At 41.1% G+C, this 18,782-nt stretch overlaps 1 protein-coding gene across 2 annotated transcripts in view; it reads left to right on the top strand.

Annotated features, from left to right (window-relative positions):
* The first annotated feature begins 505 nt into the window (after nt 1–505).
* NOVA1 (NOVA alternative splicing regulator 1) overlaps nt 506–18,782 on the top strand; it is a 280,739-nt gene continuing 262,462 nt past the window's right edge. For both annotated transcript variants that reach the window (XM_030214057.1, XM_030214056.1), the window contains exons 1-2: nt 506–1,264; nt 2,719–2,862. In XM_030214057.1, the coding sequence (XP_030069917.1) occupies nt 1,129–1,264; nt 2,719–2,862 (280 nt within the window). In that variant the 5' untranslated portion in view covers nt 506–1,128. The remainder of the gene's footprint in view (nt 1,265–2,718; nt 2,863–18,782) is intronic.

Here is an 18,782-nt window from a genome sequence, read left to right as displayed (position 1 = left end):
GCTGTTTGAACACCCCAATATTTATCAAACTATTTCACTGTCTCTAGGAAGGGTAATTTGTGTTAACACCACAATAATTTTGAAAAGTTCGCTTTTAGAGTGCGCACAGATTCCCTTTTTCATACTGACAGTTCAGCCCCTTTTCTTTTTCAACGGTTGCATTGATTTCCAATCCCCCTGACCTTAGCAGCTACCTGACGTTAGAATAGCGTCATCGTCACCAAACCCAATACTCACTAGCATTTCACCGCAGCCGCCGCAAGAATTACACACTTTAAACTTTCACTTTGATTTCATGCTTCGTTTCCAATGGCCAAAGCGACCGTCAATCTTAATCACCTATTTTTCACCGCCCGTTTCTCCATCACTGGGTTCGATTGATCTTCCTACTGTTTTCGTTGACAACGCACTACAAAACCTTAGGTTTGGTTGAGTCGTGTTGCTAAGGCGGAATGGAGGGCAGTGGAGGAAATTCCTAGGAGCCGGTACAGTGAGCTAACTCTGGAGCCATTAGCTGCCTGTCACGCGTGCTTGGAGGTCTTTTACGAAATAGTACGCTGCTGGCCGGCCTGCGCGCGCTCACGAGTGACAGTCAGTGCCTGGATAGCTCTTGCGCCTCTGCACGCGCACGTTCTTCGCTTAACCTTAGTGCCAGGCAGCTACTTGGCGGTGGAAGGCGGGTGAGAGAGGACAGTACGAGCGTAGTGTGTTCTAAAGGAAAGTAGATACATATGAGCACGAGAGAGACAGAACTAGGGCTGTGGGAGGGGGGAATAATGAGACAAGCGCGCGGTATTATTACTAGGCAAGAGACACGCAGTAAGAGGAGCGACCGATATAACACATACAAACAGATTTTAATCATCTTCCTGTCCCTCTCAAGTCTCTCCCCTTATCTTCTTTGAACTTCTGTCCGCTCTGTTCCCGGTTTCCCTCCCTGTCCTTTTCCTTTTTCTCCATCAGAAAAGGTGGGGGGGTTTTCCTGCTCCTTGGTTTCCGTGTTTCTGCGGACACTGACGGGACAGAGGAATAGCAGACAAATCCTCAAGCGTAGCTTGAAGAAACAAAACGACCTTCTCCTCTTGCGTGCCCCGCGCCCCCACCCTCCCCCCTCACCGGAAAGCCAAAATGATGGCAGCATCTCCCATCCAGCAAAACGGGACACACAGTGGGGTTCCCATAGACCTGGACCCCCCAGACTCCAGGAAGAGACCGCTAGAAGCTCCTCCGGAGGCGGTCAGCACCAAGAGGACCAACACGGGCGGTGGGTCCCTTTCTTTGCTAACCAGCTAAGTAGCCTACCTCTGCTCATTACTCTGCCTTCTTCCCCTCATTGTCATTAGTATTTATTATTATTCCTTTTTATCTTTCATGAAAATGGCGTCTTTTTTTGGTTTGTTTTGTAGTATTTTGGGTGAAATATAACAGTCCTTGTTATTTTTCAGTTTGATGTGTTTTGTGTTTGTTCATATGGTGATGCTGGTTTCAGGGAGGGAGGGGGGATGGGAAAGCTCCCTCATGTACGTTTATTTTGAAACCCCTAGTTGGCGAGGGGCACTAGTAAGAATCGAGTGCACGTTCTTGGGCTAGTGGCAGAAAATATTTAGTGCAAGAAAGGAGGAGGAAGCAGAGTTGGCTGCTGAATGTACAAGTCACTTTAATTTCTTTCTCGATTTTCGTTGTTTTGTTTTTTTATCTCAATACATAGCGTTTGTTTCAGTGGTCTAGATTTTTTGTACGCCTTTACGCTGTCCGAGAAGAAGGCAAACCACTTTTGGGTTTTTTTATTATTATTATTTGTGCTGCTTGAGGATGAAAATTAAAACATCCCCAGCACCTTCTGTTCTTCTGTATTGTCAGTATAACAATGCACCGATGCAGAGGTGATTTTATTTGCTCGGGATTTCAAAAGCAGGAGCAGTGGTGTATTGGCACGGCTGGTTTGGATGTTTATCCCCCTGCACAAGAAACTCAAATGGACCTGCACTTCTATCATAAACTTTACAGGGGCATTCATTTGCTGGACCATGTTGAGATTATACAAAGTTAGTTCATTGATTTGATTGATTTATTGACATTTTTATGACATTTTACAATTTCTTTCAGTTCCGATGTTTAAGATAGGGAGGAAGGTATTGAATAGAAAACATATCTTGCTGATTTTTTTCAGGGACATGAAGAGGATAAATGGATAATGTAATTAACTGTTATCACATTAAAAAAAGGTCCGCTAATAAGCTTAAAGGGGATCATGATTGCCAAAGAAGAGCTGAAAATACATTGGGATTATAGACACATCATTGTAGAGTTTATTTTCTTGGTAGTGATTTGAGGTTTAGAAATTCAAGAAGCCAGTTCAGGTGTAGTACTTTACTGAAAAGATGTGGTTTTGCTCACTTTGTGGGAAAAATGGAAAATGACTAATTGCAGTTCTTATGTGTTCACTAATTTTAAATAGACCATCTGTTCTGACCATGTTAGTTTTGGCATAGTTTATGTCAGTATTAAGTTGAGGCTGTGGCTTGTATACATAGGTCTTGGAACACTTCATTTTGTAGGTGAAAGAAAATGTCATGTCATTTAACTGTACCATGGTAACCAAAGATAGAATCTGAAACAACACTACATTTGAAACAGCAGGAGTGGTGATTTTTTTTTAGTGTGTGTTTTTTAAAAAATTATAAAAGATATCTTAAAATGTGATTTCTTTCTTTTTAGAAGACGGACAGTATTTTCTAAAGGTCCTTATACCTAGCTATGCTGCTGGATCTATAATTGGGAAGGGAGGACAGACAATAGTTCAATTACAGAAAGAAACTGGAGCCACCATTAAACTGTCTAAATCCAAAGATTTTTACCCAGGTAAGTGCTTGGTTTCTGTTTTTGATCAATCGCTGGATAAAATCATGTGTGAGTATTGTGCAATTTAGAAACTGCAGTGTGATCGCAATATCTTTTTAAGCATGAAATTGTAGTGTAAATGGTATGAGCAAGAATTACACATACTTCTAGCACTGATTGATTTGGCAAGTGTTTTACATGTTGCTGCATGGGCTTTGCTTTTTTGAGCCTTCTGTAAGAAGAATCTGCTTTTAGAAAGTTGTGGTATGTGGATTTCTTTTACAGTATCTTAAAAATATTTTACATTTTTGACAGCTGTCACTATCATAAATTGATTTCCTATTAATGTTCTTTTCAAGGACATTGCAGTTACACTTGGACTTAAGTGAAAGACAAGGTGTAAAGATTGGGCAAAGCTCATTTGTTTTGCTTTGGGTGTCCTGGAGTGAAGTACAGGGATAGGACTCTCTTCAGTTGTTTGTGGAAAATTTTACATGTTATTATGCAATAAACAAAGATGTAGTAAGAGTTTAGAAAACAAATGTATTCCTGGCATGTATGTGCAGGAGCAACTTTGAATGTTTAGTGTTCACATATAATACTGACTAGATTGATTACAAAAAAGTATGGCTGTGATGTATATTTTTGTAGTCAAGCAGGCCACGATTGTTGTTTAAAGATTGCATCCCTGTGCTTCTGCTAGATATTTTCGACTATTTCTATAAGAAATATTTGTACCGTATTAATAAACATGAGAAATTATTGGGTTTAGATAAAAGGAATGTGTATTTCTTAAAAATAATTAAATGATCTGGCTTATACTGTTTATTATGTGTTGCTTACAATGACAGTATTTTAATGTAATAGCTTATTAAATTGCTATTTTGTAGAAGAGTGTAATGCATATGAGGATACAGTTTAGCAAGATGACTGGATTCCATAAAGCAGCAGGCATCTGGTAAAGCACTTGGAGCATTTCATAGCCATATCTACAATGTCCTGAGCAGAAAAGAGAGAGTTTACTCAGGACTGTAAGGATATGTTGAGCAAATAGATGATGTTTATATTTCAAATCAATATGCTAGATACAGAGAGGTTTCTGAAAGTTTTTTATGGGTTTAATGAAACATGTCATTTCATTATTTCATTTCTCAAGGATTTATCTTATTTGCTTCTGTTTTTTGTATCATTACGTATTCATAGATTTTTTTGTGATAAAATCAATGTTTGCCTTGAAAACCTTTACTAAATTTTAAATTGTTCAAAAGAACTTGATTACAGAAAATAATACTTAAGGGGAAAAGAGCTGTAATGTAAATTGAATTTAATTTTAACAGATGAAAATGAAATTGCTTGCTTGGAATATATATGAGAGAATTTCAAATGTATGATGATAGAGAAAATTGGTGTTTATGAACGGTATTACAAATTAATGCCTTTTCACCTTAAAGTAGTTTAAATAAATAGCCTGAAGAGAGTAAACCAAGCATAAAAATCTTTTCGGTATTTTGCCATGGTTTTCTTTTTTTCAAGTTTTAGTGACTTTATTTGCATCTGGCCATTTTTAAATTTTTATTTATGAATTAAATTCACAATACTAACTGGGTCATTCTTTATAAGACATAAGTTAGAAGGAAGATAAGGAAAGGATTTTGGGTTTAGCTCGCCTCTATTTTTTTCAGTATCTCAAGGTGAGTTGAATTAAACAGGTATAGTAGAAGATACTGGTTTAGAATGAATGTTTTAATCTTTTTTTTTTTTTTTTTAGCTTTAGTGTTTTACTCCTTTACTTGTTATGTTATGGGAAAATACGAGCCATTGTATTTTTGAGTTTGACTCTGGTTAATGTTTTTGTTTGACTACAAGCCTGTGGAATTTTCTGAGGTCCTAACATTACCGAAGTTCATTACTCTTGGGCTCTGTCCAGCCCCCTTACTGAAATAGCATTAAGTTTCACTCTTGCTAAAAATATAGAGCAGTGATTCATACAGCTGAAGTTCAAGGGTTAAAAAACAGACTCCTAGTTATCTACTATTCTGTATCTCTGTACATTGTGTGCTTTCAAAATGCTCCTGTTCAATAATAATTTGTTGACTGGAAAGCTTGTGAAGATAGAAAGGAATGGATGCTGTACTATCTGATTGTAGTATTGTTTATAATGATCAATAATTTATAAAGGAATTTATTTGTTTGCAGGTGTGTATTTGTTTTTCCAAAAGACTGAAAGTTTTAATTAATAACTGCTATAGACTTAAGTTTGATTGAAAGTACAGTATATGAAACATGAGTTTCGTTCCATATTGTAATATGCTGGATTAAGACATTAATAACCATGCAGGGGGGCTATTAAATGAATGTTTTATATATATACATCTGTGATCATTTTTAATAGTAATGAAGTTTGGCATATTAGATTTGTGGCTGTATTTCACTTTTTGGTACTAAATCCTTTAGAATTCTTAATTTTTATTACCTGAATTAGAAAGTAATTCTGTAAGTGTATTAAAATTTATAATTATTACTGCTGTGGTAACAGTCAAATGTGTGACTTGGCGGGGGGGGGGGAAATGCAGTTTATGTAAGTGTTTTTACTTTTAATTTGTTAACATGGTAACTGAAAACTACTATCAACTGCTTAATTTATAAAATAAGAACGAAGGGTACTCTGATAATGTTGCTAACCATCAGATGCAAATACCTTGTTTTATGGTTAGAATGCAAAGGAGTTTACAAAAATGTTCTAAAAATGAAGATCTGTGACTGGAGGGACTATTCAAAAGTTTTTGGTAATATGTTAAGATGTGTTGTCTCTACTACTATATGTAAGGCGCATTAGCTGAAATCCACCATTCATGTTGTAAGCTTAGATGTTTTGGGCCTAGTTATGTATGTTTATTTGTAAACCATTGTGAAATTTTTGATATGGTAGGTTAGAAATCCTACTGTATAAATGAAGAGTGACCGACGTGCGGCACGTCACACAACACTTTAGAGCGACCCACACCCACCTCCTCCGCCTGCCCCTTAAAAACGATCACAACTGCTGAACACACCCACCTCCTGCTCCCGCCCATGTGCGGCACGTCACACATCGCCGCCCCGCCCCTGCCCCGCCGAGGTCGCTACCGCTCCCCCCTGAGGTTGCCGCCGGCCTCCCTCCACCTGGGCCCTCTCCATTGAACTTACAGCGCTTCACCTCCAAAAGTGCAGCAGACAGCGGCAGATCACCTCCCTTCGGCCTTTCTTCCCTCCCTGTGTCCCGTCCTCGCCAAAGTTACGTCACACGAGGGTGGCACACAGGGAGGGAAGGAAGCCCGAAGGGAAGTGAGCTGCCGCTGTCTGCTGCGCTTTCGGAGGTGAGGTGCTGTGAGTTCAATGGAGAGCACCGGCGGTGACCTGGGGGGGGGGAAGCGGCGGCAGCGGCGACCTCGTGAGGAGGGGCGGTGGCGAACTCAGAGGGAGGGAGATGCTCTGGAACTGGGAGGGAGGGAAGGGGCCTGAAACTGGGTGGGTTGGAGGAAGGGAGGGAGGGAGGGCCTGGAACTCGGAGGGGGGGAGGGAGAGGGGCCTGGAACTCGGAGGCTCTCTCTCTCTCACAATTCACTCTCATTCTCATTCTCTCTCTCTCTCTCTCTCTTTCACATAGACTCACACACACACACAGAGTGGCACAACGACGCCGGGAATGGATCCCAGGCACGTCGCTCACACACACCACACATACAGTGAACTCATTGAAGTCCAACAATAACGCACCATACCCCATATAGGTTACAGGAAGATGTATGTGGGAGGGGGGGCAAGCGACTAAAAAACGAGCCCTGCTTTGCTGCCTGAAACAACTCTCTCTCTCTCTCTCTCTCTCTCTCTGAACTCACTCTCACACACTCTCTTCTCTCTCTTTCACACAGACACACACACACAGCGGGACAGCAACGCCGGGAATGTATCCCAGGCACGTCGCTCACACACACACCACACATACAGTGAACTCATTGAAGTCCAACAATACCGCACCATACCCCATATAGGTTACAGGAAGATGTATGGGGGAGGGGGGCAGGCTACTCAAAAACGAGCCCTGCTTTGCTGCCTCAAACAACTGGCTAAGACGCAAATGACCGTCCACTGTCACAGGGACTCCTAGCATCTCTCTCTCTCTCTCTCTCTCTCACACACACACACATATAAAGACATATAGGCCGCAGAATTCTGTCCTGGAATTTCATCAAGATGGCTGGCTAAGACAAATACTCACACGTGGCTGTAAAAGTTCTCCTTCCCATTAGTGTTATATCACTACCAAAAGCCGTGAAAACAACATACAACCACCTAAACTTCCGAAAATTACTAAAAACCAACCTGTTCAGAAAGGCATACCCTACCGACCCAACATAAATGCGTGAACCCTGTAACACAACGAAACCAAAGCTCGCAATTGGTCACTACATAACTCTTCCTCTCTACGATTCCCTGATGTGTCTGTAACACATGAACCCTATTGACCATAACACCATTTTGTATTTGTTCTCTACCGGAGTTGGCGAACGCCTACACGGTACTATGTAAGCCACATTGAGCCTGCAAATAGGTGTGAAAATGTGGGATACAAATGAAACAAAATAAATAAATATAACTGATTCTGAGTGTTTTAATAGTACAGCTGTAAACTGATGTTGGGACTACGGTGATACCAAATAGCATATTTTACTATTCAGCCAAATAGGAATAATAGGCATTGAGCTTCAACATAACAAATAATAAAAGAAGCAACATGAAATCAGAGATCAAGGTCTCGATATTCAGACCATGAGAAGTAGCATGTTTCCGATGACTGGCATTGAATATCTGGTTTATTTTTGGCCGGTTAGAACTTAACTGGCCAAGCTGATATTCAGCACTGGCTGGTTAAGTTCAAACTGGCCAAAGGTATACTAGCTATTCATGCGGCCACATTTGACTATAACTGGCGCTGAATATTCCTGTGTAGCCAGTTATATTGTGGAATATAACCAGCTAGCCACTACCTGCTGACCGGGGATATTCAGCGGTAGATAGCTTAAACCATTTAACGGGCCAGGTGCCATTCCTGGCTGGTTAAATGGTTTTGAATATGGGGGGAGGGGGCAAGTGTTTATTTCAGTAGGATTTAGCATAGTAGAGCCCTGGACTATTTATATTTGTATTTAAGTCACTATTCAGCTGAAAACGAATACCCTGGGTTTCTATATAGCAACTAAAGTTGTGTCTACAAATTAGAGTGCACTGCTGATTTGCACACGCATCTAAATTGAGCAATGAGCCAATCAGTGCCAGTAATTGGGAGTTGCATATACATCCTATTCTATAATGATGTGTGCGGAACTCTTATAGCACCTAATTTAAAGGGGGCACTGAGTAGCGCTCAGTGTTGAAATTTTTCAGCTCCAATTTTTCGGCACCATTTATAGAACCTAGTTTATAATGTATTTGGGGCATTATTCAGTGCCAAATTGAATCGAATACAGTACAGCCCTAATTGAGACTAAAACAAACTAAGATTGATGCTACTTTTTCAATGGCTAGTGGCATCGTGACACCACAAGAAGACTTTTTGACCCAGTGAAAATGGCATCGCCTTGCAATCTGCAAGAAATACTTGATCTGATTATGTTAGAATTTGGCCAGATCAAGCAAATGCTTCAGGATAGGTGTCAGGTATCTTAGAGTGAAGAATGGAGATGACTAGCTTAATGGTGCCAACGCAAAAATAGGTGTCTAAGATGGGTATCTAAAAGGGTTAAGATCACCAGAGATAATGAGGAAGAGCCAAAAAAAATCAAAATATGCTGCATTAAAAGAGGAAAATCTTAAATTCATATTCTCCAATAATAAATTGAAAGTAGCAGCTGAAGCACAAAAATTGTGGAAATGTGAGGAAAACAGAAAATAGCTGAGGGGAGATATGATAGAAGTGTATAAAATAATGAGTGGAATGGATCGGGTGGATGTGAAGCGACTGTTCACGCTATCCAAAAATACTAGGACTAGAGGGCATGAGTTGAAGCTACAATGTGGTAAATTTAAAACGAATCGGAGAAAATTTTTCTTCACCCAACGTGTAATTAGACTCTGGAATTCGTTGCCGGAGAACGTGGTACGGGCGGTTAGCTTGACGGAGTTTAAAAAGGGGTTAGATAGATTCCTAAAGGACAAGTCCATAGACCGCTATTAAATGGACTTGGAAAAATTCCGCATTTTTAGGTATAACTTGTCTGGAATGTTTTTACGTTTGGGGAGCGTGCCAGGTGCCCTTGACCTGGATTGGCCACTGTCGGTGACAGGATGCTGGGCTAGATGGACCTTTGGTCTTTCCCAGTATGGCACTACTTATGTACTTATGTAGAGATATCAAAATAAACCAAAAACAGTTCTACACTGGAAACAACATCAGTACAGTGAAAACCAAAATAACTAAAGGTGAAACAAACATTCTGGAAAAACTTACACAAGGACCCTGTAAAGCACAATCGAGAAGCAGAATGGCTACCCTGTATCTATGTATCTATGTATAACAAAGACAATCGAGAAGCAGAATGGCTACCCTGTATCTATGTATCTATGTATAACAAAGACAGCCCAGCAGAGTCCCGTGCCCTCTGCTGCAGGGAGAAAGAAAGAGGGAGAGCTAGTGCCCTGGACATAGAGAAGTGCCCGGGACAAAGAGGGGGGGGGGGCAGTAGACACCAAGCTGAGCTCTGTGCTCTGCTGCACAGAGAAAGACAGAGAGAGAGGGAGAGCCCTAGTGAGCTCTGCTTTATACCTAATAAGAACTGAGAGGGAACAGGAGCAGAGAGAGATCAAAAACTTCTCTTTCCCAGTTATTTCCTTTACAGAACTCCAGATACTTTCTGAAGTCAGGAAAGGTGACAACTTTCACAGCTCGAAACCTTGGGGTCATCTTTGACTCTTCTCTCTCCTTCTCTGCTCATATCCAGCAGACCGCCAAGACCTGTCGTTTCTTTCTTTACAACATCCGTAAAATCCGCCCCTTTCTTTCCGAGCACTCTACCAAAACCCTCATCCACACCCTTGTCACCTCTCGTTTAGACTACTGCAATCTGCTTCTTGCTGGCCTCCCACTTAGTCACCTCTCCCCTCTCCAGTCGGTTCAAAACTCTGCTGCCCGTCTCATCTTCCGCCAGGGTCGCTTTACTCATACTACCCCTCTCCTCAAGACCCTTCACTGGCTCCCTATCCGTTTTCGCATCCTGTTCAAACTTCTTCTACTAACCTATAAATGTATTCACTCTGCTGCTCCCCAGTATCTCTCCACACTCGTCCTTCCCTACACCCCTTCCCGTGCACTCCGCTCCATGGATAAATCCTTCTTATCTGTTCCCTTCTCCACTACTGCCAACTCCAGACTTCGCGCCTTCTGTCTCGCTGCACCCTACGCCTGGAATAAACTTCCTGAGCCCCTACGTCTTGCCCCATCCTTGGCCACCTTTAAATCTAGACTGAAAGCCCACCTCTTTAACATTGCTTTTGACTCGTAACCACTTGTAACCACTCGCCTCCACCTACCCTCCTCTCTTCCTTCCCGTTCACATTAATTGATTTGATTTGCTTATTTTTTATTTTTTGTCTATTAGATTGTAAGCTCTTCGAGCAGGGACTGTCTTTCTTCTATGTTTGTGCAGCGCTGCGTATGCCTTGTAGCGCTATAGAAATGCTAAATAGTAGTAGTAGTAGTATCTAGGAGAATTTGAATGGGCAAACAGTACAGTTATGGAATGGACTAAAATAGGAACAGAAGAGTTGGAAAACAGATTAAAAAGAGCCCTAAACTGCAAGAGCCCTGGTCCAGATGGAGTGTCCCAACTGTTGACGCAAACAGCTAACATCCATTCACCAACACATAGCAGATATCAATTGATCAGGCATCCAGATTTAACACCACACTGGCTAATTACAGGAAGAATGCTTCTATTTCCAAAGGGATATGCAAGCAACCTTCCCAAAAATTACAAACCAATAACTTGTCATAGCTGTTCAAAAAGGCATACCACAATTGATCCACACTAATTATCAGACAAGGAAACCAATACTTGAAATAGACAAAATGAGCTTTCAATACTTGACTACTTCACCTACATTGTCAATTACCAGGTGGTGGTCTTTGGTGCTGGGGAACTGAGGAACTGAGTTCAATTCCCACTTTAGGCACAGGCAGCTCCTTGTGACTCTGAGCAAGTCACTTAACCCTCCATTGCCCCAGGTACAAATAAGTACTTGTATACAATATGTAAGCCGCATTGAGCATGCCATGAGTGGGAAAGTGTGGGGTACAAATGTAACAAAAAAAAAAAAAAACTATAATGCAATGCCACTTTATTTCTTACCCGGGTAAAAAATCTTTAACACTTGACTGCTTAATTTACTTTGTCTTGTACGAACTTTACTACAATACCACTATGTATTTCTTGATTTGAAACTGGTGATCGCCATTACGGTACAATGTAAGCCACATTGAGCCTGCAAATAGGTGGGAAAATGTGGGATACAAATGCAACAAATAAATAAATAAACAAAAATGTAAACTAAAGACCTACTAATAGTATAAAGCACAGAGATCAAGCAGTTTTGGTAGAGGTGGAATGGCCCATAGGATTTAGCGTCAAGTACAACCAAACCAAAGAGGTCCTCACCCATTCATTCTCAACATCTTAAGTTATAAACAAGTGTTAGAGATGCTTACTAAAGCAATGAACAAAAAAAAAATCTATCCTGACGGGGTGTGGCTAACAGTTCCTTCCAGACCTTGCTCCAACTACATCACAACGAGGGAAACAACTTCTTGCGCATTGGCTGCATCTGAAACACTGGGAGCCCGATATGGTCTTTCTTACCTGGCATGCTTGAGGATGATGTTGCAGAATGAAATCCATAATTTTGAAGATCCTGTAGTGCTGAAGAAATTCATCCATGATCAGAGCAGGCAAGCTGCTTTGACTTTTGTTATTACCAGTGTCATAGCTTTGCCTATTGTGCAACTTATTTGTGGTACTCTGGGCTCCAATGATAGGTGGTTTATGTTATTTGTAATCCAGAGTTTCTATTATGGTAAGGCATTGCAGTCTGTTAATCATGTAAACTGTTATGGCATTACTTCTCGTTTTGTACATGGCTGTGGGAAGGTTTATAATGTGTTGTTGAAATTTACAGGAGGAGCATTGGGATGGAGTCATACGGATGTGCTAGACTGTTAGAGTGTGTACGTGTGTTTGTTTATTTTGCTAAGGAGTGCACAGTATGGATGTGGAGTAGGTAGGAGCGTAGTAGGGCACCCAAAATAATAGCTGAATAGGAGAATTTGAGTAAGGTGCAAAAACAGTGTTTGGGTAGGAGGATTAGCCTAGCACAGGTGACTGGACAGGTTTCTGTTTTAGAGACTATGGCAACATTGCAAATATACATACTAAATCACCCCATCAAGCAGAAGAAAGTACTTATTTTCCTGAAAAAGACAAAGGTGGATATTTCATCCAAAAGATCCATCATTCTGACAAAGAATCAGCCAGTTAAAAGGTGAGTGGGTGGGTTATGGAATGTTATAAGTTAGTTGTAAAAAAAAATGCAGGGTGGCTATTTTTAATTAACGGGTGTGCCCCTATGCAGATTCTTGATTCCAAATCTGATGTACAGGGGAGATAGGTTGCAATGGAAATAGTCTGGAGACAACAAAATACAGTTAATAAATATCTGTGCCCCTAATAGGAACTCATCATTGTTTTTCAAAGAGCTTAGCATAGAGATCTTGGAGTCTGCCACAAAATCTTTAGTGGTGGTGGGAGACTTCATTCAGATCATAGATCCCTGGCTTGACTGCCAGAACACCAGCAGATTGCAAGGTCAAAGAAGGTGATGCACTGATAGGGTATTATTGATACATAGAAAATATTACTTCCTGATGGTCAGGAGTACACATTTTTGTCTCGGGTACACCAGTCCTTTGCAAGAATTGACTTGCAAAGGACTGGTGTACCCCAGATCATTCTGGGGTTAAAGTGAGATTGACTGGAGTACTGACAGCTCCATCCAAACCCTTATGAAGGTTTAATAATGCTCTCTTGTAAAATCCAGAATTTCTACTCGAATTGAAAAAGCAAGTACTGCATATTTATCTTTCAGTGACCATATCCCCCTGTTGGAGGCGGTTAAATGGGATGCCTTCAAGGCGCCATTACATGGAGAAATTTATAGTTTACAGTTTTACAGTGCTAAGATAAATAAACTATGTCAAAATAAGCTAGATAATTGGAGCGAGAAATGAAAAATTTGTGAGCATGCCTTGCAGCGGAAAAGGGATGCTACTACTCTCCAGAAACTTTTGTAAGCTAAGTTTCAATATAACAATAGCTCTAGCAGAAAAGCACATGGGGAACTATACATTCAGCAGGTGTCTTATTACACTGCTGCCAATAGAGCAGACAAGATATTATCTGCAAATATAAAAGGGAGGAAATCCAGGGAAGCTATGCTCTCAGACTCATAAGACAAAATGCTCACAAATCAATCTCAATTTGTTGTTCATTTCTATGAGTTGTATTTGCAACTTTAGCAAATTGAATAAAAAACAAACAGATTCTGTCTAGCATTTTGGGATCAATTGAGAAACCCTGGAAGCACCATTTACCATGAAGGAGATTACTGAAGCAATTCAATTGTACAAAGGTAATAAAACCCCTGGTATGGATGGTCTAATGGCTGAATTTTTCAAAGCCTTTCAGAATATCCTGTCTCCAATTAGTAGAGTTTTAGCAATCATTCATAGATATAGTTCCTTCCATCTGACCTGTAACAGAAGCTCTTGCTATGTTCCTGCCAAAACCTGACAGATACCATATGGAAGTTGCAAATTACGGGTCAAGTATCACTGATAAATGTTGAAGCTAAAGTTTACGTATGAATTCTGGCTAACTGTGTAATGGTGACTCTAAAACAAATTATGCAACCAGATCAAATGGGATTTGTGCAAGACAGGCACTCCTTTAAATAATTCTAGAATCTGCCTCACCCTTAAGCAAGTAGCACTGCCTTCTTTAGTATCATTAGATGCTGAGAAGGGTTTCAGTTGAATACAGTTCCAAGTGTTACCTATTCCAAGTGTTAGAATGGATTGAATTTGGCCCCAAATTTATTCAGATGGTAAAGTTCATATATATTACTACTACTACTACTATTTAGCATTTCTATAGCGCTACAAGGCGTATGCAGCGCTGCACAAACATAAGTGTCTAAAGCATATCCCCTCCATAGGGACACCATACAAGGGTGCCCCATTGTTGCCCTTATTTATGTTGGTCCTTGAGCCATACATCAAAAGTGAAAGTATTAAGGGCATTCAAGCTGAAGACCATGAGGCTTATTTTCAAAGCACATACCCCCTATATTCAAAACCATTTAACCAGCCAGGAATGACACCTGGCCAGTTAAATGGTACATGCTAATGTTCAGTGCTAGATAGCTGGCTATCTCGGCTGAATATTAGCACTTAGCCGGCTAGCCGGATGACTGGTTGTCGCGTGACGTAGTCATTCAGTGCCGATATTCAGTGTCTGGCTGGCTATGTTTGGCAGCCAAATATGGCTGTGTCAGTAGGTGGAATGTCTTTCGCCGGTTTCAACTGGCCAGCGCTGAATGTCGATTTGGCTGGTTCAAACTGACCAAAAATACCTAAATTTCATCCCCGTCACCAAAAAGGAAACATCACAATGGAGTCTTTCATGGGCAGAAGCTCAGATTTATACCAATTTATCTTGTATCCAGATAGTTCCCCAAATTAGAGCTAGCAAAGATGGAATTCTTTGTTCTGAACTGAACTGACAAGGTATAATAACCCATCATCCACACATGCAGATAATTTGAACACATGGGTGCTCATTTCAAAGCATATAGACTTACAAAGCACTATGTAACTTTGTAAGTCTATGGACCCAATATTCAGACCATGAGAGGTAGCTGGGTTGCCTCCCGCAGTCAGCGCTGAGCCTGGATTTTCAATGCCAGGCCATTTCCGTTGACCGGCATTGAATAACTGGTTTATTTAAGCTATGTCCCTCCTTAATGGATACAATAGCCGAAAAGTATCTCTGTCGGGGTTAAAGAGATGTGTACACGTTGGACCCTGTTGAATCTCAGCTGGTGGGGAAGACTGGAAGCTATAAAAATGTATGTTGCTCCTGTTCAGATATATGCTACGGGTATGATTCCAATATTGTTGTCACATAGGTCTTATACTAGAATAGATAGTGTTAACACAACTTCTTTGCTAAGGATGGTAACCTAGTACTGCACTACCCACCCTGCAAAAATAGATAGAACGGTTGGGTGAATTTCCTCCATTTTTTTGAATTATCACTGTATGTTCAAGTTGAGACAAGGACTCCTTTGAATACGTGGCACTTCTACTATATTGGAGCCATTTTGGTTGAACATGCACTCGTGGATCCCTTACAACTGCCTTTGTTGGTTGGTGCTAAACTTCCAGTTCCTCTCCTGTTTAATCCTATTTTTGAGGTCAGGTGGTCAGATAAATGAAAATGGATAATATGCCAGATGTAAGATGAAAAATGCAAACTCAATGTAAGTTTGAAATCTTGTTTATTAATACTATCCATTGACACGTTTTCTTTTTTTTTTAATCATTTATTTATAATTTTTCATTTTACAAGGGTCGCTTGCAAATAGTAATACAGAGATGATTGCACATTAATACAATACAAGAAGAAAACAATCCCAACTAGACATGTGGATTATATACTATCTTTCTCTTTCTTAGACCACAAAGTGAAGAAAAATAGGGAAATAAGACAAGGAGATCAATTAAACAGTATACAGAAAAAGAGCAAACATGGTATTAACCTGATTATCCCCAGATATTACTCATCTACTTCATTATTCCACATTGATCATCTGGTTGGCTTCCTCAAGACCAAATACGGTGTATAGTCAATTCATTTTATTGAAAACATACTTATTATCCAGGTTTTAGTTAGAAATAATACATCTGATTACATTCTCTCTCTTTTAAAAACCAGAAATTATTTAACGATACATATACTCAAATCTCTAATTCAAATCCCACTGATTAAAGCAATCCCAGTTTTCACAGGCTTCACTCCTTTCGAAGTAATAATTAAGGAAATATCTTTGAGGAAAACTTTAGGAGTCATACCTGGAACTCTGGGAAAAACAATAATCTCAACATTAATCATCCATAAAAACATCTACCTTATTATTCAAAGTTTCTGGTCCATTATCATTTTCAAGATCATAACCACTTCTTGCTTGTGCAAAACTTCATCTGTCATATCACTTTTTTCACTCTCAGAGGTTTCAGTCAAATTGTCCATGCAACTTTCCAATAAGATCATATCTGAAACAAAGTTATTTACTACCGCCGTTAGGTCCCGAAGCGCCTTCCAGATGGTATTCAATGTGACCTCCACGGAAGCCAAAAACTCCAAGATGATTTCTCTTGAGGTGTTTAGGAGTGGTTCCGCCGATTCGGATTCTGCTGTAAACGTCCTCCGTTTCAGCATATGCCTCTAACTCACTCCTCCACTCCTTTGGACATGGTGGTTGAATAATTCGGGAGCGATGGAGTTGTTTTTCCAGGTCCAAGAGCATCGACGCTCCTTCGCCGGCGCTGATCAAAGGACTTGCCAACCCTTTCATCTGTGGGCAGTTCGATGCGCAGCGATCCCACACTTGCTGCTCAGGGGACAAAACGCTGGCCATCAGCGGCTGACCACCGGTTGTTCCCTTCCTCTCAGTTAAGGAAAATGCAATTACAGAGAGGGAATTTACATAAAGAAGACAGAACCTCAGAGGGCAGCTGGGCCGTTGGGCATACGAACTACAGGTCACCATCTCACCACTCTCCCAGTTTGGGACACTCTTTGTCTGGTTTCTCCTCAGAGGCCTGTTTGATATATTCAGCATAGCCCTCTGAGTCATTGAAACACGGAAGCCCCTCCACCACTAACAAGGTGGTGTCCCTTCGGAAGGGCATTGGCATGTTTTCTGTTGCTTCATCCCCGGTATATGACAGAAATGGAGAGAGAGAGAGAGTGGGCAAACACTGTTTGCTATGTAAGTATGAATATATTGTTGTAAAAAAAGCAGGTTGGTTTGATATAGTCTTGGAAATGTGCCAACCTGTTAGAAAGCATATACAGGCTAATGTCTTGCAATTCAGTTGTTTGTATTGAATCTATTTTGGTTCTGTTCAATGTGTTCTGGAAGGGGGTGGGAGGAGGTGGGGGTAGGGGATGAATACTGTCCAGCATTTATGTTGTCTAGGAAATTTTAAATGAAATTCTGTTTTTTTTCTCTATGGAGAATGTGTTAAAATCAATAAAAATTATTGAACTGTACAACTTTTCTACTTTGCACTCACTGAGTGGGTCGTTTATAAATCATAACTTGATGCTTCTTCTGAAATTGGAGAGTCTGGAAAATCTCTATAGGAGTAAAAACCAGAGACTATTCAGTTTTCTTAAGAACTGTGGTTGATGTGTTTGAAGGACAATATAAAGATAGTGAAACAGAAGAAACAGTGCTGAACTTGATCATTTTTAAATATCAAAGATGGATTTCAAATTTAAAGATATTTCCGTTTGTGGGCAGGAGGTGACAGTTTCTGGATGTTGCCAGAAGTACACACTTCTGAAGGAAAGCATTTTTACAACTTATGCACAGGTGTTGGCTGAAGGTGCTACTATATTTCATAAGTGCATAAGTATTGCCACACTGGGACAAACAAAAGGTCCATCAAACCAGCATCCTGTTTCCAACAGTGGCCAATCCAGGTCACAAATACCTGGCAAGATCCCAGAAAAGTTCAATACATTTTATGCTACTTATCCCAGAAATATGCTGTGGATTTTCCCCAAGTCAATTTAATAATGGTCTGTGGACTTTTCCTTTAGGAAGCCGTCCAGACCTTTTTTAAAACCCCGCCTTTACCACATTCTGTGGCAACGAATTCCAGAGTTTAATTGCATGTTGAGTGAAGAAAAATCTTTGTATCTTCATCGCATGCCCCCTAGTCCTAGTATTTTTGAAAAGAGTAAACAAACGATTCACGTCTACCGCTCTACCTCTATCATATCTCCCCTCAGCCATCTTTTCTCCATATCATTCGTATATAATTTTATGAACCATGGTACAGACCTTAAAAGCAGTGTGTTCTTTGATTGGGAGCCAGTGCAGTTTTTCTCGGAGGGGTTTGGCGCTATCATAACATGTTTCTCCAAATATTAGCTTGGCTGCTGTGTTCTGGGCGGTCTGAAGTTTCTTTATAATTTGTTCTTTGCATCCCGCATAAATTCCATTGCAGTAATCTGCGTGGCTTAGTACCATTATATAAGTTACACTAGCCGTTGAGGCCATAAAAACGGGCTGGTATTGGGGTTTTCCTTCCCCCTCCCCACCCCCGGAGTTGCCGCCATCCCTCCACCCGGCCTGGGCCTTCTCTCCGCTACTAAACTTACACATTCATTCACCGGAACGCAGCACGCACATCAGCTGAGCTGCCGTCGGCCCTTCCTTCTCTGCCTGTGTCCCGCCCTCCTGTGACGTAACGTCAGCGAGGGCGGGACACAGGCAGGGAAGGAAGGCCGACGGCAGCTCAGCTGATCTGCATGCTGCGTTCCGGCGAATGGATGTGTAAGTTTAGTAGCGGAGAGAGGGCCCGGGCCGGGTGGGGGGGAGGAACGGTAGCGGCGATCTCAGGCGGGCGGGGGGGGGAGCGGTATCAACCTCGGCGGCGCAGTTTTCCTCTCTGTCCCGCCCTCGTCATCACATATTGACACGGGGGCGGGACAGAGAGGGAAGTCTCTACTGCGCATTTGCGCGTGAGTCGGTCACTCGCCGTTTATATGTTTGATAAG

The sequence above is a fragment of the Microcaecilia unicolor genome, chromosome 9 (assembly GCF_901765095.1).
Source record: "Microcaecilia unicolor chromosome 9, aMicUni1.1, whole genome shotgun sequence".
In the NCBI taxonomy this organism is placed as follows: Eukaryota; Metazoa; Chordata; class Amphibia; order Gymnophiona; family Siphonopidae; genus Microcaecilia; species Microcaecilia unicolor.
This window is presented reverse-complemented; position numbering and strand designations above follow the sequence as displayed.